Here is a 23,760-nt window from a genome sequence, read left to right on the forward strand (position 1 = left end):
TATGCCATGGATTCCCAAATCACCTCACAGTAGGACTCCAAGTTACTTTTGTAGACAAAAATTAAAGGAAATACAAGGCCTGCCAGTACTACTGTATTTCTAATGTATGTAATATTGTTACACAATGAAGGGTAGACGTCTGGCATAAGTTGTTATCCCTCTAAGGACATTCTAGGTATACCAACATTGTTAACAAAATTGGTAATATGTCAGGCACAGTTTATAATACCAATACCTATAAAAGTATAGAAACTCAGGACATCCCAGTAAATACATTCTTATTCCTCCAAGGACACGCTAGGTATACCAGCATTACTAAGAAAATGTCTAATACATTTGGTACAGTTTATTTAGCTGCTTATAAAAAGTTAAAAGCCTAGGACACCCCAGTACATAAGTTCTTACCCCTCCATTACCAGGCTACACATAGGTCACTCTTAACTATTTGTCACATTGGGAGTGTTATATTTTTGTTGTTGTTTTCAACTGAGCTGTTAGCTTGGTGCTACCATTTGGCAGAGCTCAGAGTTGCCTTTCGCCACTTACCATATATTTCATTTTTCTGCAACATCTCATTGTAGCTAACAAAGTTTCCAGTTGAAAGGAAACCTAGGGTGCTGTGAGTTCCTGATTAAAAAGAAATCAGTCTGCTCATCGTCACATTTTCTACAAACACACAAAAAAATGATGTGGTGGAGAAATGGAGCCTGTTTTGTGCTTTGATCATATGCTTTTTGATACAGAAAAATGGTAGATAAAAGTCACACAAATCAGCTTAAGAGATACGTTAAGTATGAAGTTACAAAGTTAATTCAACTATATGGGTAATTTGAAGAGATACCATCAATCCTTAAGAATCATTAAGATCTGTTGGTCATAGCTGACAGAAGACATAACCGCAGTTTGGCTTTAATTGTGAGACAATGAAGCATATGCCTTCTCAATTAGTTTTATTTAAAGATCTATCTGGTCCTGCAAGACCATCATAGAGGCAATGGCATCAAAGACCCGTGATTTTCTTGGAAAGCAGGACTGTTTATATCTGTAGATTATGATTGGCTATGGAGGTAATATACTGGTCTGCCTCCCTTAAAGGTTCTGCTGCATTGCTTTGGCATGTTACTATAAAGGGCTGCCCAGACTATTTATGTAATATTTATATAATGGTGAAAACTACAGCCTTTACTGGATGGTCACTTGTTTAGTGAAGAAAGAAGTGTTTACTTTTGCTCCAAAATCTCTACCTCAAACCTCTAATATTGCTTATTAAATAAAAGAGCACTGTGGAAAGAATTAAATGGTAATGTGATAAAATGGGGTGATTTTGTAATTGAAGCCTCACACAACACAGATCTAATAAAGGACTTGATGGAATATTAGAGGGTTCCATATAGTTGGTTTTACCATAAGCCTTAAAGGGTAACTGTGTTAGCACTGCAAATTCCTTAAGGCTGTGGCTCTTGGCCTTCGAAAATTGATTGGCGTCAGTAAGAGGCAACTGTAAGGTAACATTTTAGGCTCCCCAATTAAAAACCAGTGAAGGCGTTCTGAAATTTGGGACAGTGTATTCATAAAAATGTCATTATTGAATTGAAAAAGCTCCAGATAGCAGGGAAACCAGTCTTATTGATTCCCTGATTGACAGCTGGAAGGCAATCAGCTATTGCCTACTTCCCAGTAGTCATAGTGCTATTGGTTAATATTAAATGGGACACTCTGTATATATACAATATCACATTACCTGGGGCAGAGGTGTTATCAGAAGAGAGGGTCACCTCCCTGAAATTTTGATGCACATGTGATCACGTGAAATAGGGTAAGCTTCCCATCTGCATGTTATATAGAGTGTGTGCGGCTCCTTTAATATTTTATGCTCTAGAACAGCAGACTTGTGAATGATCAATAAAAGTAAAAAAAGCTCCATGCTACCTCAGCTGCATTTAAACATATACAGTAATTCAATTGCTTTTACTGTGTGTTACTGTTAGCCCAATACCATAGTGAGAACTCCCCATGTTGGCCAGGCATTCAGCATACTAATTCAGCCATGATTAGAAAACATATTCCTGAAACAAATTGGTAGTTTTCTTAGGTGAGCAAATATTTACCCCCAAAAAATGCTCCTAAATCAACTGAGCACAAAATAGTAAAAATGTGCTTGGCTACCAGCGTGTATGTAATATAATCATTTGAAACAAGTGTAAATCACATTTTACTTATCTGCAGTTCTGGTTTCTGTATTTGTACTTTACAAAGCCCTCATTGTTTGCAAACTTAAAATATGTCTATACGTGCAAGTGAGTTAAGTAATGCTAACCAGTACCCTCAAAATACATAAATAGTAAATGTGGAAAACATCACATTATATGTGACAGGTATCCAGAGAGATGAGAGAAAGGAAGTCCTTGCCCAAATCAGCTTACTTGTGGATAATGGGTGAGTTCTAGACACAACACTGGAAAAGTTCAAGTTTAAGTTCTGGGGAAGGGGGCCCATCATTGCAGAAGTTGTGTGCTGCAAAGAAGAGGGTTTATGACAACAAACATATTGGAGCACAAGACTGGTATTTGGGAAGGTCCAGGCCTGGATTTGTGGAAAGGCCACCAAGGCCCGGGCCTAGGGTGGCAGAATTTTAGGGGGTGGCGTGCTGCCCAACCAAACCCACATGCTGCTAACCATATAAAAATTGAGTTCTCTATAAAGCCACACACATCTGGCTTATACCTTTGTTGTGGTTATTACTGTGACTGAAGCATTAGCACATAGAAATGCAAGGAAGCCCTGCCACTAACCACTGACCATGCTGTAAGTACATGGTATATTATTAGCCATATGTACCACACTGCAGATGATGTTGTTGCATTATAAATACAGGTATGGGATCTGTTATCCAGAATGCTCGGGAATGCCTGGGGTTTTCCCGATAATTGATCTCTAGTAATTTTGATCTTCATACCTTAAGTCTACTAGAAAATCATGTAAACATTAAATAAACCCAATAGGCTGTTTTTGCCTCCAATAAGGATTAATTATATTTTATTGTATAGATCATGTACAAGGTGCTGTTTTATTATTAAAGAGAAAAAGGAAATAATTTTTTTTAAAAAAATTGGATTATTTGGATAAAATGGAGTCTATGGCAGGCAGCTTTTCTGTAATTTGGGTTTCCAGATAACAGATCTCATACATGTACTATGATAAAAATAGGTTCTGCCAAGTTCCTACATAATTTTAGGGTATATGAGAACAGCATTTGTATATAAAAAAAAGAAAGATCAGAGCATGCAGCCAGTCTGTGTTATGTCAGCATTCTTATTCCCTGCTGTACCTACATCAACAAGAACAAGGAATATTACATTTCTTTCCACAAACAGTGACGCCACATGTGTATGTAGTACAGCCAGAGCCTTATTTTCTGCTATAAAATAAAACAGGACCAATAAAATTTTATACCAGCACACCCCCACTGTATTTTCTTTCCCAAAAGTTGGGCAGGATTTTCCATTATTTTCTTTCTTAGTTACTAGGCCTTTCCATGTGTTCAGTCAGTGCACCATTTTCCAGGCTGTGTATACGCCTGCCAGGTTACCAGCCCTTCCATTCCATGTATCTTTTTTTTTTGCATTTAGACAGATCCTGGTGAAGCCATCACTGTCAGACTGGCTCTGCTCCCATCTCCATACATTTCTTGCTCTTCAGCCTTATGTGGCTCTGCATTGATTGTCAATTATGACCTCCGTGCTGAACTTGTGAATAAATTATTTCCTGACTGACTTTCCACTCGCTGCTTCTTGGCAGCTGAAACTCTGCCTGGGGACTGCTGTTAGTCTCTGCATAGTCCTCTCCAAGCTTGTGTAGCTTCTGATGTTCTCATTATTCACATGGATTCCAGGGTGCTTTCAGACTGCAACTACAACTTTTTGTTATTGATACAAATATTTATTTTACTTTGCTTATTTAGTTCTCTTTGTTAATATTACTCACTAACAGTGATTTAGGTTTGGAATAAAACAAATATTTCTGTAAGGGAGTTAGGTCCTTGCAAGACAGTGGCCATGACAATCAGTCTTCGTGGGCATATGGCAATGTAACTCTTCTACTTGTGAATAGGTATATGGGATTGTGAGTAGGCATTATGTATCTGCAGAAGGAATGTACTATTCTGTGATCTCATAATATCAGTTCTTTTCATACTTGTCAGTAGAAATGCTGAGCAGATGTATTAGAGTTCATTCAAATAACTGATTCCAGTACAAACAATATCTTACAAAATAACTGCCTTTTGCTCAAATTCTGCATGTAGAGAGACAGGATTTATGGTGATTTTAATAAAGTGAGCTCTAATACATCTTCTAGGCAAAAGGACCCCCCGTATAAAATATATTGGATCTAACTGACAATGATTATCTGACACCCAACTCCTGCATGAAGAGAGAATGAAGAGAAATAGATGCTTGGGGGCAAATTTACTAAAGAGCGAAGTGACTAACGCTGGCGAAAATTCGCTAACAGTCACTGGCATAATTTCGCTAGCGAAGGAAATAGACTCTAGTGGTACTTCGCTCCCTAACACCGGGCAAATTTGCTCTCTGGCGAATGGACGTAACTACGCAAATTCATTAAGATGCAGATTTTACTGAACGTTAAGTTGCCTTTGCCACCTCAGAGCAGGCAAATGCAATAGAATAGACAGGAGTTCCTCAAAAAATAGTTGAAAATAGTCCCAAAAAACGCTAGCATCTTTTCCTTTTTTCTGGGTGTTAGGCTGCAAAAGAGCATAATTTTTTTGGGGGGTAACCGGCACATATATTATACACTGGGCTCATGTGTAGGGCATTATAATAACTCTATTTTCTTTTATTAAGGTTTCCCGGACTTGTGTAGTGTTATGTATTTGCTGCAACATATACGTCCATTCAACTTTAACTTCCCGCCCTATGCAAATTAGCCAACACTAGTGCAACTTCGCTTTGCTTGGTGCAGTAACGCTAGCACAACTTTGCCAGTGTTCAGCGTCCTGGACGCAACTTCGGATTTTAGTGAATTAGCGCTCTCCAGGCGAATCTACGCCTGGTTAAGTGTTGCACTGTGGGCGAAGCTGTCGCTGGTGAATTTTTGGGGGTTAGTAAATTTGCCCCTTTGAGAGGAATAGTGAAGATGAACTTGATTATTTCAGAAACAGTACAGAATTTTTAATTGATTGTATTTAGAAAGTTTCTTATTTCACTATGGTGAAGCTTAAATTAGTGAATATTTGTGAAATGTTGGTGAATATTAAATTCTAATTTTCGCAATTGGTCCCCTTTAAATTGAAAATAGATGCCTGTCCATCAATTTTAGCCCTTCTATGTAGGTTGTATCATGTAGGATCGCCGAATTGTAGACATCCTCTGCATCCCTTAATTGTGCCTCTTATGCAAGGTATGTACATTTTATTCTTACTACCATGGTAAGCAGAATAATTTCCTGTTTCAGCTTGTTACTATGTAGTCCTGGATTTATAGTCTGTCCAAAAGGGTATTCAAGTCCCTCTTAAATACACTAAAGGAATTTGCCATTACAGCATCTCCAGGCACAGCATTCCACAGCTCACTGCCCCCTCACACTGAAGGAATATTTATATTTCCATGGAAGAAAACACCTCTCCTCCAAAGTGGTCTCTTGTCCTTTATTCAGTTCTGTTAATAAAAATGTGTTTTTACATTTTATGCAAAAGGATGATTTTCAAGACTGACATCTGTCTTTTTAATGTTACCATTGCACTTCTTCTACAAATGCTAAATGCCAGGTGTTGGTTTACTAACGTGGCCCCAAAATTGCCAAAAGACCCACACTTCACATCAATATGACGTTTGAGGCAAACCTGCTTATAGATAGGTGTTGTTACATAAAGAAAATATGATTCCCATGTCAATGTGTGAAGCATAATTAGAGCAGCACACCAGGGTGTCTGTCTGTAAAGACCTCTGCAGCAAAATCATGGTAACCAAGAGACAATCTGTAGTAGTCAACATTTAACTCTTTAAACTGCACATTGTCAAGATGCCATAGTCACTCTCTTTGTTTCATTTTTTTTGACTTGGACTTTGACTCTATTCTACTGGCTCTGGCTCTGACATCGAAACAATGTTGTCAGCTGGGTAATGATAAGTAACAAACCTGCAGGAGACCCAGGGCCCAAACTACAGGTAGGCAGAAAAGGCATGTCAATGGGAAATACTGGACAAACAAGAAAGTGGTACATTTTTTTAAAAAAAGTTTATTTAAAGGGGCCTATGATTAACTGCCTCTTAGGCATGTAAGGTTATTATTTGTATAATTCTTTTTATTTAAATATTTTTTTTAAGTGCACCGCTTTCTTATTAGTCCAGTATTGTGCGAGCCTGCTAAAACATTTATCCATAAACATTTCTAAACCTTTTTCTGGCTGAAGGCTCCAAGGTTTGTGCACCTGGACACTACACTGTTTTTTGAGAATTTCTACCTGCTTTTGGAATCTTTTGCTTTAAATTTGCTGAAAAGGCACATGCATAGGACTCTGTCTGTGTTAGGAACTTAGGCACATGCCTCTTCTGCATTGTGCTTCCACTAGTTCTGGCCCTGTGACATGAATAATTAAAGGGGAACTCCACAAAAACATAACTTAAGCTTTTTGAAAAGTAAACATAATTTCAAGCAACTTTGCATTATACATCAATTAAAAAATATGCCGACTTTTCAATATTTTTAATGGTTTCTGACAGTTCCCTTAGCCTAGCCCTCTGCTCTCCTGCTGATCTTTCTGACTACTTTGCTGAGCTGGCTGACTACTGTTACTTTGTATTAACAGCTAGCTGTCCTCAGCCTGCATCCTCCAAACCCCACAATTCCCTGCACATGTGAACAGAACATCATAGTGCAATGCATTGTGGGTTATGAAGTTCCTGCATGCTGTCTGTAAGCTGTGGAGTAGTTGTAACAATTTGTCAAATTTGTTTGGAAGCTGGAGTTCCCCTTTAAAGTTTTTTTTGCCACTGGCGCACATGTAGGAGGGAACTGTGCAAGCATGTGGGTGGAGCTAGGAAAGAGCGACTGCAGGGAGTGTTGCAGGTAGTGAGTGCCAGAGGGTTCAAGAGATGCGCATGTGAGCGCCAGACCAGGTAGTATTGCCTAGGGCACAAAAGCTACTCAGCCTGGCTATGAGGACACCTGACTCCTGTTAAATTGTTTTTAAGAGACAGCCCCAGAGAACAGAAAATGATAAAGAAGCACTGTTTTCAGTTGCAATCACATTTACAAGAAACTTTTTAAACATTGGAAATTTTTCACAAATGTGTTGAGAATTCACACAAATGGCAAATTCTCAAAGTAAGAGACAACAATTCGCACATGGTAACTTTAAACTGGTTTTGACCTGTGTTTTATTCACAGCAGGGATTAAAAAAAGACCAGTTTACACAGTATACAGTATGCAACAAACATATTAAAGTTCATTCTTCATTCTTTTGAAGCCAGAACAAACTGGTCCACTGGCGGTCTGTATATGTATATGTATTAAACCTGTTCATTTTCCCAAAAACGATGAATTATCAATTAATCCTAACATCTCTACTTCCTTTTTCAGCCTCAGTGAACACAGTTACAGTTATTCTCCACATTTGCTCTGTCTCATAGATCATTCTGGGAGACGAGATATACATTCCCTTTAGAGTCTTCTCAGCTACCACGCCATAATATATTGGTTGCTGGCAACTGCATTTTCATTCATTATGCAAGAATACAGGTTTTTGTGTGGAGGATCCCTTTAACCTGGGTCTTTGCAGAGCAGCTGTGGTACTGGGCGAGTTATTCCTGCTCTTTAAACTTGCGATTTCTAACCTTTCTGTAGGAATAGACTTGGATTTAGCACTCTTTCATGTGTCTCTTTAAGAGAGCTGTTCTGCAACACCTCTGCATTTCTTGTTGCCACTTATACTTTCCTACAAGCTACTATAAGTAGGTAGAAACTGAATTTATGACCCTGTTTCCCTGACATAATGTGGCCTTCCTATGTTTTGGCAGGTAATATCCTGCTTCAATTTAAAACACACTTCCTTGTTAAATATCACAGCAATAAACCCCAAAAATAAAAATGTCCTTAATTAAGGAAAATGTAACTTCCCAATACACATTCATTAAAAATTCTTTATATTTAGTCATTGGTATATTATACAGGTATGGGATACGTTATCTGGAAACCCATTATCCAGAAAGCTCCAAATTACAGAAAGGCTATAGACTCCATTTGATCCAAATAATTCTAATTTTTTTTAAATGATTTACTTTTTCTCTGTAATAATAAAAAACAGTAGCTTGTACTTGATCCAAACTAATATAATTAATCTTTATTGGAAGCAGAACCAGCCTATTTTTTATTCCTATGTTTACATTATTTTCTAGTAGATTTAAGGATTGAAGATCCAAATTACAGAAAGATCCGTTATCTGGAAAGCCACAGGTCTGGAGCATTCTGGATAACAGGTCCCATACCTGTATTGGAAAGCTGCTAAGAATGATATTTTTCCCCATTAGGCTTACATCCTCTGTAAATTAAGTTGTCCACATATATAGTTTCTTTTATTCGATTTTTGTGGATGTTGAAATCTGATGGCTTTATTCCTGTCTGTTAATGATTAAATTATACTTTAGTACACTTAAGGCATGGATATCCAAATTACAGAAAAACCCTCTATCCAGAAAACCCCAGATACCAAACATTTTGGATAACAGGTCTCCTATCTGTACCTTATAAATATGTGTTAATAATTAAATAACACAGAACTATGACTTTGCACAACCTTCATCTTGAGTAGTTATTTCTACAGACCTGTAATAGAACAGTTCATGTGTTTCTTTCCCAAGATTTGAGAATTTATGTGATAAATCCTGAATGTACAAATCATTGGAGTGAATGTGTTAGGTTAATTTTGAGTAAACTTCAGTACGTTTGCAAAGACTTACTGAGAATGTCTGTCCTGGGTGAAGTGCCTAGTGGGAGCATGAAACGCACCAGGCAACTCAGTGTGCCCTGTGAATGTACTCGCTGTTACCCTGAATGGGTCTGTTCTTAAAATGTTTATGAAATAAAAATGGGGGTGGGGGGATTCAAAGAAGTGATGTTAATGCCAGAACATCATCTGACACCAAATTCACAAATATCTTGTCTCTAGTTTGAGCTTTTAAAAAGATACTGGCACCAAAATTAAAATTTTTTTTTTTTTTTTTACTTAAATCTATCATATAATTGTATTTGCATGCTAATTTGAATTTTGCCATAAAAGTATTAGCCCAATGTTTTTATATTAAATATTTGATCTCCAATGTTCCTCTGTGAGGGGGCTGCCATATTTGCAGTAGTCTGTTAGCATTAGAAACTATGACAGGTTGAGAAAGAACTGTCAGGTTGGCAACACAGTCAGGTTTAGGAACTTCAAGTACCATTTCTTGCAAAAGCAGCCCTATCACCAAAAAAGTATCAGGCAGATCCCGGTTGCGGGGGGCCAGGAAACAGGGGGGCCCAGACCATGGAGTTTGCTTCATTTATAGATGTTAATAAATCCACCCTCCCCAGCTGAAATCCTTTCTCCCCAGCCACACTGCTAGTGGGAGGAAGCTGGGGATGTAAATGAGAATGAAGTGTGCTTTGAGCTTCTCTGAAGATTTTTTACAGAATGCCAAAATGTTTGCTGCTAAACTTACTGGCTCAGCTCTGGTCACAATCATTAGTTTGCAGATATGCAATATATTGCAATCATGCACTAGTCAGCAGTTACACTGGCCATCAATACTCCTCTGTCTCAGCAGCCACTATGACTGCCACCTCGATTGCTGATCCTAGGCTGTCTTTTAAGTAGAGACAACTGTTAGCACTGGGTTGCACTCACAGTAAGGTGATGTGCCAAAGATGGCTGCCCCCTGCAGCTGTATAAATGCCAACAAATGAGTGAATATCAGGGCCCCAGATTGCAGTCTCTGACTAAGAGATCATAAGACTTACACAACCTCAGTCAGTGAATGGAGAGGGGTGGCACAGAGCCAAGCGCTTAACCATGTCCTTACACAATACTCCACTTGACAGGCAGCAATCTGACAGTTGTAAGTGGCGTTACCACCTTTTCTGGAAAAAAAAAACATCACCCTCCTGTCTTTGTTATTATTCTTTCCTTTTAATAACATCGGTGTTAAATATTATTTACTGGCCAGCTGGCAACCATTGCCGTAATAGACGTTTTGTGACCCCCATTAGCAGCTGTTTGGGGTGTATCACTTTGCAGCAAATAATGGCTAGTGTTAATGGCTCTAAAGTGGAGCCGGAATCCTTCACCCCAAGGGATGGTTGGTGGCTTAAATGGGATCCTGTAAAGGCTTGCCACATGGTGACAAAGCTCAGGCAGAATTGACTGCATTTTATCTGGGTGTTTTTTTGTGTTTTATATCATCTTCTTTCTAGTCAGTGAAGGAAAGCTGCTTGGTAGTGATGGGCGAATTTCTTCAGTTTCGCTTCGCCACAAAATTCGCAAAATTGTTAAATTCAGAAACTTCACGAATAAAACGTGAAATTCGAATGGTTTCAGGAAAAAATCGTGCAATTCTAAAGTTTTCACTAAAAAAATAGAGCAATTCGAATGTTTCACGAAAAAAATGAGCAATTCGTACGTTCTCACTAAAATCGAGCAAATTCGAATGGTTTCACTAAAAAAAATCGGAAATTGACGCTGGTGAATTTTCGTAGGAGATTCGTGAGTTTATTCGCCGGCAGCTGTAAATTTGTGCCAGTCTAATTTATTCGCCCATCACTACTGCTTGGGTAAATCACTTGTTTCTTCTGAAAACCTGCATTTCTATCCAGAAACCCGTTAGCCAGAAAGTTCCAAATTTTGGGGAGAGGCTATTACCCATAGTCTCCGTGTTAATCAAATAATTCAAATATTTAAAAATGATTTCCTTTATCTCTGTAATAATAATAATAATAAAACAGGGTGGTATACGTGATCCAAGCTAAGATATAATTAATCAACAATCCTATTGTGTTTAAATAAGCGTTAAAATATTTTTTTTAGGAAACTTAAGGTATGGAGATCCCAACTATAGAAAGACCCCTTATCCGGAAAACACTAGGTCCCGAGCATTCTCGATAACAGGTTGTACTAGATATCTTGCCCTGCAAGAAACAAGAATCTTGGCACAAACAAGGGTAACAGAATGAAAACAAGGGCTGGAAATTCATGCTCACAAGAGCTTACAGTCTGTTTGTGTGGTATATTGTTACAAGAACTCTGATTCGAATAAAGGTAGTACGTTCCTGTCCTTGCACGAAATTCCGTGTGTTTTTTTAACGATAACACGATGCACTGTGTGTTACTAGTTTAACCAGTACCATCTAGAGATAAATGCTGCTGCTGTTCTCTGTGACAGAGCAGATCCAAGTACATATTACGGGGGGAGTGAGGTACCTCAGGGCTCAGGATCAGAACCGTGAAAAGTGTTTGTGGCTGAAGAAGAATAAGCGTTGCCGGGAAAGCCCATACCTCCAGCCCACTGTATTGGGCAGGCTCCTCCCCAGCCGCAGAAGCCAGGGCTGGAGGTGTTTCATTTCCTAAGGAGACACAGTTAGTGCGCACAGAGAGTAGTATGAGAGTGGAGGTGCCTCCCCAGCAGCGCCACATGGTGCCTGCCAGTTCCCTGTCGGACATGCACATTAGGCAATGAACGGATGGGGATGAAGTCCAGCAGCAGCTGCAGCAACGGGCGGCCGGACTTTGAGCCTGCGCCTGGGGGAGTTCTGATGGAGAGTTCGAGTCCATGCGCATCTTATTGTTGCTTCTTTCTCTTTCTGTAGCCCTTGCTGGAGGAAAGCCAGACTTGGAAAGGATGCCGACTGGTTCAGCAAGTGAATGAAGAGGTAAGAATGTGTCTGCTGTACTTCCCTTACCTGTTGCACCCTGCCTTGTGCCTACTGGAAGCTCCCAGCCCTCGCATGCACTGAGCACCAGTACTCTTCTTTTTAATGAACTTTCTACAAAGCACACCTTCTCTTCATTGACAGTGGATGGGAACTTTAAGCATCTCTGGTTGAAATAAAAAGCCACCTTATTGCACCTTGCTCAGCATCACCAAAGGAATCAATTAGAAGATAAGGAAAGGGTGTCAGGGATATCCTTTGTCTGCCAAAAGAATGCAGGTAATTTCCCTCCTGCCACGCAGAACTCCCATTTATTCTGGAGGGTACAAAAGGGGGAACTCTGTTCTATATTGTCTGCATCACCGTGCCTTTAACCCTCTGACAGCCGGAACAGCTGCAGTCCATTTTGAGAAATAAACTTTCATAGACTTTGATCTACTAAAATGTTAAGTAACTTAGAGGGTTGTAATAGATTCCCCCCTTTTTTTTGCAATCATCCTAGTTTTTATGTTCCTTCTCCCCAATTTACTCACCCCCTCCCCACTGCAATTGATATTCTGCTAGAAATTCCCGATTAATTCCAGATTAATATGCTGAACATCAGTAAAGTGAAACCGAATGAGTCTCCTTTGTTAAACTACAGTACTTTAGGTGCCATGTGGGAGTATTACAACAAGCTGTGCGAGGTGGGTGGGGCAAATGGTAAATTATTTATGCTCTACTTGCATCCTAATTAAATATTAATCACATAATACATTCTGATTTATGAAAGCTAATTTGAGTTCTAGTACAATTTATCATATTCTGCATAATATTGAGAGAATAAATGACAACTTCATTCGAAGTATTTTCGGGAATGTTCTTTCAGAGAATATCCAGTTATTTTCCATCCAGTAAAGCAATGGAAAAATGTATGTATAGCCTCGTTTTTGTAGTTCTTTACTCTGACCATCTGCACCCAACTGGAGTACTCTGTAAACAGTGATGTCATATGCTCTGTACTCCAGCTCCAAAAAACTACAGCTCCCAATATCCCCCAGCCACAGTTGAAAGCCACTGGAGGTGATGGAAGTTGTAGTTTATAATGGATTAAGATCTGAGAGCTTCCTGAGCAGTCTTTCTTATTTTTCAGGTCTTAAAGTGGATCCGATTCAACCAAAAAAACAAAAAAGGCAGCAGCAGGAAAAGGCCACACATTGAAGAGTTTGATGAAAAGGTAATGGATCGTTTTAACCTTTTAAACTACCATCCTTCTATGAGTGATCAGCTTTGTTAATTAGTAGCCTTTGTGTTTTTTGTATAGATCCTTTTTAAAATAAAACCTGTAATCTTCATACTCTTAGCTTTATTGAAAAGTGTACTTTTATAGTGTGACCCTTACTCTTCTTGGTTCCATAACAGTGAAATGAATATATATATATATAGAGAGAGAGAGAGCAATGGATGCCGGCACTACTCGTATAGTAGGTATTTTGTGCCTGGGTGCAATAGCCAGAAAATACGGTACAATTTAGACAGAGGATCGCACTCACAGGACTTAATGCAAAAATTCTGGTGTTTATTGGAGCAAAAAGCTAACGTTTCGGCTAGCACTCTTAGCCAAAGAATAAAAGTTAGCTTTTTGCTCCAATAAACACCAGATTTTTTGCATTAAGTCCTGTGAGTGTGATCCTCTGTCTACATTGTACCGTATTTTCTGTACCGTGATAACAAGAAGTGTAAATTGAGGAAATGCTGTGTATGGTACAACGTGCTTCCGCGTGATGCTCAGCCATTTTGGATTCACATGCACCCAAGGCATTGATTTACCCCCCAGCATAAACATTTCATACTATATGACCTCTTGAATTTTTGGTTTAGAAGCTGTGAATGTTTTTTTTTGTTTTGCTGCTTTTAAAACAGGGCAATTATATATTTTTGATACAGAAGGGCTTGGGCTGATGGAAAAGCCATATTTAGGCATACTTAGGAATGCTGTTGAACTGGAAAAGATTTTTCATTGGTTGAACCTGTTTGTTAGTTTCGTCTTTATATTCTTATTGGCAGGAGGCTGTTATACCCCTTTAGCACTGCAGTTGCAAGAGCTGAATAATTGAGTATTTGTGGGATAAAATTCCTAAAGGGTAATTTTTTACCCCATGGAATGTGCCTCAAAAATATCATTATTTTTTATTTATTTCTAGTTCTGTTAAGAAGATCCCAAAATTAAAGGGATCATCCTCCAGTGGAGATTCTATAAACCCTTTTCATGTACTTTTTATGTTTATTGATACCCCTTCCAACTGAGCAGTGTTCTCCAGAACTCTCTGTAATCAGTGCAACAATTATTTCCACGCATGTGAATCTCATTACACTCATACGCTTTTCTACGTCCTCTTTGTGTCATTTTCTGCTTCATAGTATTTCCTTATGCTTTCCTTACGGGGGTTTTTAAGGAGGGATTAAGTAACGCAAATGGTTTTTGATCATTATTGTCGTTATACTTCATTTATTATACAAAGAATAGTACTTAACTGTGCACCTCCGCCCCACCAAAGTTTTAAATATAAGTATTTTGCCTGAGCCTCATGTAAATAAATAGATTTTAAGGCCATAGTTGCATGCATGTATGTTATTTATACCTTTGTTATTATGTACGGTTGTAAATCAAAATAGAAATTACTTAGGAGACTTAGGTTATTGCTGTGTTTTTTTTTTTGCGAGTGTTCACGTGTATATATATATATTTCTTGACAAAAGTCCCCGTATGGGACCAAGATAATCACAATCAATCAAAACGTAAGATACATTAGCACTGGCACCCAGGTGTCTTTCTTCATTATAGTGTCTCCCTAACATTTTTAGTTTTATATATATATATATATATATATATATATATATATATATATATATATATATATATATATATATATATATATATATATATAAATATCGATATTTATTGCATTGTATAGAATTGCATTTCTTCAGTTATTTCAGTAAAAGAGGATTACATTTTTTATGTGACAAACACAGGTTATAATATATTAACTACTTTTATGTATTTTATTTAAAAAAAAAACTGAAAAACAAAACTGCTTTTTCCTTCCATAATGGACATTTAAGGTCCCTACACCCCTGCCTAGTTAATGATTATTTCCTCATTCTTGGCAATGGCAATGTGTGCCCGCTTCTTTTATTTTCTACTTGTAAGTTCTTGTATTTGTAGTTATTTTTTTTTTTAAACAAGCAGCAATTAATTGTGGATATATGTGTGTGTGTGTGTGTGTGTGTGTGTGTGTGTGTGTGTGTGTGTGTATATATATATATATATATATATATATATATATATATATATATATATTTGTACACAGAAGTTTGAACACATAATCTGGTTGAAGTAGAAATGTTATCACCCTTTAGAAATTGTGGTGATTTTTGCTTGTTAACGTTGCTTTTGAGCAGAGACATTGTACAGCAGCCCCCAAACTTTTAGTACTGAAGATAGATGGATGACTTGGGGCCTACATGATTACACTGCAGAAATAAAACTTAATTAAAGTGTTAATTCTATTCTTGTCAAACATTCAAACATTTGACTCCATTTGCACTTGGTCAGTTCCCTGAGAGGAATATAAAGCAACAGGGAGGCTGATCTACTGCCCCAAGCCCTAGAACAGAGCACAGCGGATTAAAGCGAAATAATGAACTGCTTTTGGTCCAAAGCAGACTCAAAGATGTGCAATTAAAAGTTTAAAACATCCATTATTTACTCCCTGTCTAAGTCATTTCCTCTGTAACAATAATTAGATCTGTGTTGGTTCAGTTGCTATCTTTCTTTCCAGCATTCCCCTTTCTCAAGAGGCACCTCACAAAGCAGGCAAGAGTAACTTTCATTCCTTTGTTGTCAGAGCAGTCCATGCTAGATGGCAAATCAAAGGGTTAAACCCCCAATTACCATCTTTAAGTATCTTTTCTGAAGTATATCTCTTAGTATATACACCTCCTTGAGGGCAGGCTTCCTCTTTTCCTCATATTTTTGCTCTTTCCAGCATTATAATTTTGTGAAACTAGGTCTGTTACTTAAAGGATTATGTATCGTACTAGCTGTGCCCCTGTGATTTTGGAAAAACAATATTTTTAGTTATGAAACTGAAAAATAGCCTCATGTTTATTTAACTTAGATATTTGATATGTTTCATTTGTTTTTTTTTTCATAAACTTTTTAAAAACGTAAAGGCAGCCACTTTATAAACTGACTAAGATGTTATTTTAGCCTGCTCTTATGCTACTAAAAGGTTTTTGTAAGTACATCTGTACTGTGTTTTTTCACATCCTTTTAAATAGTATGTTATTGAGTACCTTGTTTTATTTATGTACTACACTGAATTTGAAGAGTATGTGTGTGCGTGTGTATTTATTAAATTGTGTTTTATCTATCTATCTATCTATCTATCTATCTATCTATCTATCTATCTATCTATCCATCTATCTATCTATCTACCTATCTATCTATCTATCTTTGTGTGGGGCCTGTAGTTTTCTGAAATGTGGATATTTCCATAATTCATGGATCTTTATTCCTTGAGAATACTAGAAAATCATGTAAACATTAAATAAACCCATTAGGCTGGGGTTGCTTCCAATAAGTTTTATTACTATTTAAGCAAACAATTCTTGCTTTTTTTTTTAAATGTTTTACTAAATTCTCTTTTCTCCGTAATAACAAAAGAGTATATGTTTTTAATTGTAAGTATGCTAGAATAAATCCTTTTGGGTATATTTTAAGTTTAAGGGGCAGATTTATCAAAGTGTGAAATTAGAGCTCACTATAGAAAAAAAACACTTAGTGTTTATTCCTTTTTAAAGAATATTCATAAAACAGTGAACTCTAACTCCAATTGCTAAATACACTTCTAAAATGAATCAATAGAAAGTGGGTAAGTTTAAATTTCACTCTACCTCTTTGTAGCCTTAAGGAATGGGGCTCAAAATTACAGAAAGATCCCTTATCCAGAAGACCCCATGTTCCAAACATTCCAGACAGATCCCTTGTATGTCCTTTCCAGTTCTCAGACAGCACTCTTAAGTTCAGTTAAGTTCCATTTCTGTATTTTGGTGGATGAAGTGGCATTGATAAAACTCTGTAATCTGCTCTAAAATGTTTGGTAAACACACAGGGGCATATGGAGAATGTGAGCTGCATGAGGAGGTTAGTGTAGGGTAAGGCAGGCCAAGTGGTAGTTCTGTTTCTGTGTTAAGTCAAACACACTCAAGTAACATGAGCTCCACTCTGTAAGCTGTTTTGCTTTTCCATTTATTAAACAGTTGTTTAATGTATTTAAACTAGCGGCATATGCAGCTCTTTACATGGTTGCTCTCTTGTTTACGTCATATATTTTTGTAGCACATTGCATATGGTGCAAGACAGAATAATGGGCAGTTTAGCAATGACCAAACCAGCGTTTCCTACTATAGTGGAGACAATGCTGCCTTTGTTTAAGCAGTTGGTAAAAGTTTTAATGGATTACTGTATGTGGGGTGTTATTTTAGGTATGCATTCTCAGACTTCATGGTAATCATGTAATGGAGATGTTTGGCTGCAGATATGAAAGACCTGTCTCATTCTTTCTTAAGGGAGTCTAGCGTGTGTTTCGGAGACTTCAACTTTCTTTGTTAGAGCTCAAAGCCTCGAAATATGTTTTGAGAGCACAACATTTGTTTGTATTTTAAGCAACGCTTCTTTGTAAGTAACTGCTAATAGCAATGATCATATAAATGGATAAACTAAGCATGCCTGGTTAAATAACACAACTGAAATGTTATTTTACTTGAAGAAAACGGCGTAAATATTGTAGTTCTAATGTTTTATATTTGTCATTGTTTGCATAATGCAGTTAAAGCTGAAGTTTGCGGGGACCAAAGGATTTGTGCTTGCGTATATTCGGAGGTGTGGGGACTTCATTCCCACTAAAATTAGATGTAGGTGTTTCGTAAAGAAACAAAGGAATAGCTGGATGTAGGGTGAGCGGCTTTAACTACAACTCAGTTTCATTTTTATGGGTATCAGTCTGTGAATGATTGATTTATTTACTGTTGTTAGGGTTGTGTAACAAGGGGGAAAGGGCAATATGCATGTGCAATAGATTGCATTTGAATGAAACAGTGTATTTAGCTAGCAGTTTAAGTTTCTGTAGGCAGTTGACTAATTCACAGGGATATGCTGATACAGTCTGTGCTTTATTTACTTCTAATGTATAGTCATGCAGTATTGTCAGTTCTGTGCTCGCTTTCTGAGACAGACTGTTCAGCTCTGTATGAACGATTGAAGCTTTATGGTTATTTCTTACTAATGTTCTGACTCATATCATCTGTCTTTTACCAAATTTAGATGTGAAAGAATATTGGTGCGCTGCCAGCTTCATTCCCTCAAAATCATGCAAAGAATCAGGGGCCCTGTGTGAACATTAGACTGTTTAAACTCTTGAGTTAAGACTAGCTGAGCTTTAGGTCATGAGATGCTGTTCCCTAATATAAAACACTGTAGACAACTGCTGCACACTTGAACCTTCCATTCCAAGGCTTTAACAAAAAGCCAGACTGCTTAACCTTATTTTTATTACTAAAACGGATCCCGTTGTTGAAGTGTGGTGAATACAGACAATTCTACAAATCTTTCCTTTATTCCAAATGTGCAAGCTTTCTTTGTTGTGGGTAATTAGACGGGATAATCCTTTTACTTTTATATTCTATGTTTAGTAGCCCTATTTGCAAGAAACCGGCATTTTGTCTGCTAAAGACAATCCAGTAGGAAGCATAAATTGCAACTTCATGGGATATCCAAATTGTTGCAAAAAACAATCATGCACAATACCGTTGTTTATTAGCAACAGACTGTAACACGAGATACATATACTGCTAATACTAAGAAGAAAGCTATGCTGGAGCTCTGATCCCAATAGAGTTGTTTACATTTCAACATTAACCTGATGGCTACTACTGTGTGCACTCTGGATCCAGTGTTCATCTACTAACAGTTCTCAAGTGTTATAAAGCTGGTGCACAGTTTTCAGAAGTGTCAACATTATAATGTCAGAAATCAGCAGAGGAGGAGTAATTGTAATAGTCTTCCATTTATTTTGCATTAAATATCATAAATTCAGCACAACTCCCTCGACCTAGACTAATATAGATCTAGTTTCTAAACTGTTTGTGCTGTTTGCGTCAGCGATTGTGACACGGTTTGCGTCAGAGTCAAGGAAATGTGGACACGTGTACATACTCAACATTCTCAAAAAATACTTCATAAGAAAATACAGTGTTTTTAAAAGTGTATATACCTTCTGCACAGTATTGAAATATTTATTGAGTTCAGTAATTATTCATGCTACAGATAATCCAGTTAGGTACAGTTTGAAATAAAAAAAAATAGTGCATGTTTCTGTGGGCCTGCAGAGCAGAAGAGCTTTATACAAGGCAAGCTAAGTACTACTGTGCAATGTCAGATTGTTTCAAGAGATGAACATACTGAGATGTGGAGAAGTTTAGAGCTCTGCACAGATATCTTTGTTTAGCTGTTGCTAACAACATATCCAGAGATCTGGAAAAGACCAAAGGAGATGGAGAAAACATGTATTGTGTAGTGCAATCAAGTCAAAAACACAGCCTAAATCATGTACATTAACAGAATTGTGCTATTTCAGATTTGAATGTGTGATGTACTACGCTATACTTCTTTTTATTCTTTCTCATCTTTGACCTTCTTCTTTTCCGACTTTAGACATCTATAATTGCAGATTGGGAAATACAGGATGTATCGGCCTGAAAAAATATCCATAGTAATAAGTCAAATCAACTGGACTTGCTGTGTTTTTCTCTTTCCTTGAAGATGTTTCGCTGTTTTTGTACAGAACATTCTGAATTGAGACAGCCAGCAATGACTATCGTAACTTCTTGAAGGAAAAATAAAAATAGAAGTACAGATGATTTGATTGATACTATAGATATACCATGACCTGGATGAATGAAAACCTTCACAGACATACATACAGTAGGCCTGGAGTAATGTTTTTAACTTTGTATTACCACATCCAGAGGTGACATAGAGTGATTTTTTTCTATTTCTGTGAGCTTTCCATACTACATAACTGGAGTGAACCTTTTGATATCTTTTTGCGTCTTGGAGTCCTGTAATAAGAGATTTGTTATAACAAACAGTCAGCCTGTTTTTCATTTGGAATAACAAATGTTGTCATTCTGTTGGATCCAAAAAGAAAAGCCCCATGCTGTTCTGTGAAACAAATAATAAAGGGGTGTGTGTAGATAGATATTTGTGAGCTTGTTGTTAGTGAAAGACTTTATAGCCAGCATTTCAATGGTACAGATTTTGAAGGCTTATTTATTTAACCCTGCTCTATTATAATTCATAGATTTAAGGAGTGGATTGTACATATATTTGTACAGAAATGACTGTGTATATAAATCATCACCTTGGGATCTACATATAAACTGATGAAGTTGCCAGCTATTTTGTGGCATATATAATTTTATTTGTCTTGTGGGCAAACAAGACAAATAAATAAATAAACAACACTAGTATTTATTTCACTAAGCTGATCTTTTTTTGTGGGCAAGGGCAAGTTGCATATACTGTTCTTCCCTTGATTTTTTATATTATAGGGATAGTTATATGTGTTCTTCTGTTAATACATTTGGTTACAGTGGATTAGCTTGGATTAACTTTCCCTTATTCGCTTATTCTCACTTGGTTTGTATTAGAACCGTATGGCCAAAGAAAAAACATTTTTTTCCAAAATTTCATGCGTGTTTATATTAAGTGGCCAAAAAGCATAATTTTTAGCCAGTTTTATGCCTTGTTTAAAGACTCATGGGTACATGTGTCAGGTTTATATATGTGTTTTTAGAAATACGTAACTGCAGAAAAAGTAGAAAAAGCTGTCACCTCTGTGCATAGATGTAAACCCCTAAAACATAAAAGAACAGGATGAGGACCTGTTAAAGTGGTCTGTGTGAATGAAAGGGAAATCCCTTGTACATCCATTACAGCTTTGTGTTTTTCAGGAATACTAAACCCTAAAAGTGAGAATAGGGTCATAAATGTTTAAACAGGTTTAAATATCCTTCTGTATTCCCAGCCAGTCTGTGTTCAATTCCTTCCATAAAATCTAATCCCAAACTTGTGTTTTTCCATATATCTGTGCAATACTGAACAATTGTTAGGTTACTCTTGTTTGTGCAAAGCTGCAGTAAAGGAAACATAAAGTCACAGTCCTGAGAGCTGTATAAGAAATATGTTTGTATGTTATATAGTAGTCTGAGGACGAGAAATTGTGTGTGGGTCAAATAGATAATTCCCAATAATATTACTCCATGAGCTGGCAACGTTAGTCTTACTTTATATGTTGTATCCTAGTTGTCCATACAAACTTTAGAAGGGTTTCACAGAAAAATCACAGGATCTGCTTGAACGTTTAAATACTGAAAATAGTCTGTTTTTTAATCTACATGGATTTATGCTAGCTAGAGGTGGCCTTACCTAGACCAACAAGGCATTGTATCTGACCAATTGGTCCACAGGCTGTATGTTCATCCAAGCGTATGATCACCTTGGTTTATAATATGGTTTAATGTAAGCTGGACAGTCACCCACTTACTACTGACTTTTTATCATGTCTGATGCAGTACTCACCAGCTGCCTGAGCAGGCCTTTTTCCACTATATATATATATATATATATATATATATATATATATATATATATATATATATATATATATATATATATATATATATATATATATATATATATATATATATATATATATATATATATATATATATAAAGAAATAAAGAAATAAAGAACATTATTATATAAATATAAAAACACACACAGTAGAAATTGGAAAAGGATGGTGAAGCTAGATGATAAGAAATTTAATGAAAGCGCTTTATGTTTCTTTTTGCCATGCATGCTGAACATCTGATATATACTGCACAGTGCATTTTAAATAAATATATTTTTGTTTGGAGACTTAAGGGTTTCTCTTCCATCTGTAGAAAAGTTCAAGAAATCCTAACAGTGATATAAAGGCTTCCTTGAATTCTATCTTACCCAATAGAATAGAAGAGTTTATAGTCTTTGTTGTTGAATTATCCTATTTTTATGCAATTTTTTTTTCAAAGTACAGAAAAAACTATGGCCTCACACACATAAATATATAGTATATATAATATATATTCCCATCACCCACAGTGAGAGTAGTCAGCGCTCCAGGGATCTGCCATGCCAGGACCTGTTGGTGTAGTCATATCCAGTATGGGTGCTATAATGACCACAATACAAGACAGCACACAGGTGAACACATACTATGAAACATTTTCCCGTGCTGATATTTATGATTTTTATTTTTTTGCCAGGGCCCATGTCTGATACTATGGCGTCAATTCCTAGACTGTCACAGTTAAGAATACTCTAGTTGTCTGTTTGGGTAGAATTTGGAGTTAGCATTACCCACTTGAAATAGTTTGACATGTGGGTAACTAGGGTAGGAAATTTAATCAAGGCAGATTTTTCACATCAATAAAATATCTAAATATAAAGTTATTTGTAGTTATTTAAACCTGGTATGGTATAATTATGTGAATTCTTGCTATAGCTCACTTTCATGATTTTAGGCTTGACCAGTTGATGGACAAAACTCACAGTAATTTGTGTTTGAAGTGTATGTCTTTGATTCTGGGTTTTTGTTGAGATTTTTACTTCTCTTGTTGATATTAAAAAGAACCCACTAAAGCAGGGCATGAACAAGCTCATAGACAAATACTTTTATGGGCATTTTTTAAGGATTTGAACTTTTGGATGGTGATGGTGGCCTGGGGCTGGAAAAGCATTAAAAGGAGGTATGTACTTGTATGATCACATATATTATTGTTCATAATTACAAAGTACATTATATTCAAATGCATATAGAACACTTTAATTTGTTGGTGATGCTCATCACTGTGTGGCTTAACTCAAATATAAAGAAGTTAACTGAAAGGGGGGGAAAGAGCAAAAATAAAAAATGAGTGATTGAAAAAATCCCATGCAAAGACATTAAAAACTAGGAACTTAAACCAAAGCTGGTCTTATACACTGTTTATGGGCCTGTCTTTACTTACGAAGGTTTTGGAATCAGGTACGAGACTATGCAACAACATACTTGGTTAACTATGTCCCACTATCAGCAGCTTGGGCACTTTGGGGCACAACTCTAACATTCATACCAAAACCACTGTCAAGCTATTCCTGCAGAAGTTAGTCAGAGTTTTTTATATGGATTGGGTAGAAGCATCTCTAAATAAAAACGCAATAGTTCAAAGGTTTTTCGAAACTTGGGAGACGTTTATTGAAATTATCCCACAAACAGAAAAGGTTAAGCTACATGAATGCTTCCACTACACCGAATGGTATATCACAAGAACTATGAGTGGAGATCCTCCAATTAACCTGTGACTGGACATGTACTAAGTATAGATGAGGCTTCCGGCACCGCAGCATTGGAGACATGAAGAGACCTGTAAATTGAAAAAAAGAGCAATTTAAATGATTTTCACTCTTTTATTGGTTATAAAAAAGGTTAATGTGTTATCAATGTTTACAAGTTTGCATAAAACAATAAGACTATCCTTCTGACTTTACAACCTGCATCTAATACTCCATCTCTGTATACTAAACATGATGGAAACTCAGATTGTATAAACCAGGAAATAACAGCATTGACTACGTAAAATGCATGATCTATTTGTTAATACCTTATGCTTATGTTAATATATGCATCTTATTTGTATACAATATCAA

At 36.8% G+C, this 23,760-nt stretch overlaps 1 protein-coding gene across 1 annotated transcript in view; it reads left to right on the forward strand.

Moving 5' to 3' along the window:
* The window catches only part of LOC121394205 (aminopeptidase O-like), a 235,151-nt gene that overhangs the window by 164,032 nt on the left and 47,359 nt on the right, over positions 1–23,760 (forward strand). Inside the window, exons 11-12 of the mRNA XM_041564512.1 lie at positions 11,858–11,920; positions 13,053–13,136. Of these exons, the coding sequence (XP_041420446.1) occupies positions 11,858–11,920; positions 13,053–13,136 (147 nt within the window). The remainder of the gene's footprint in view (positions 1–11,857; positions 11,921–13,052; positions 13,137–23,760) is intronic.

This window comes from Xenopus laevis, chromosome 1L (assembly GCF_017654675.1).
Source record: "Xenopus laevis strain J_2021 chromosome 1L, Xenopus_laevis_v10.1, whole genome shotgun sequence".
NCBI classification, from domain to species: Eukaryota; Metazoa; Chordata; class Amphibia; order Anura; family Pipidae; genus Xenopus; species Xenopus laevis.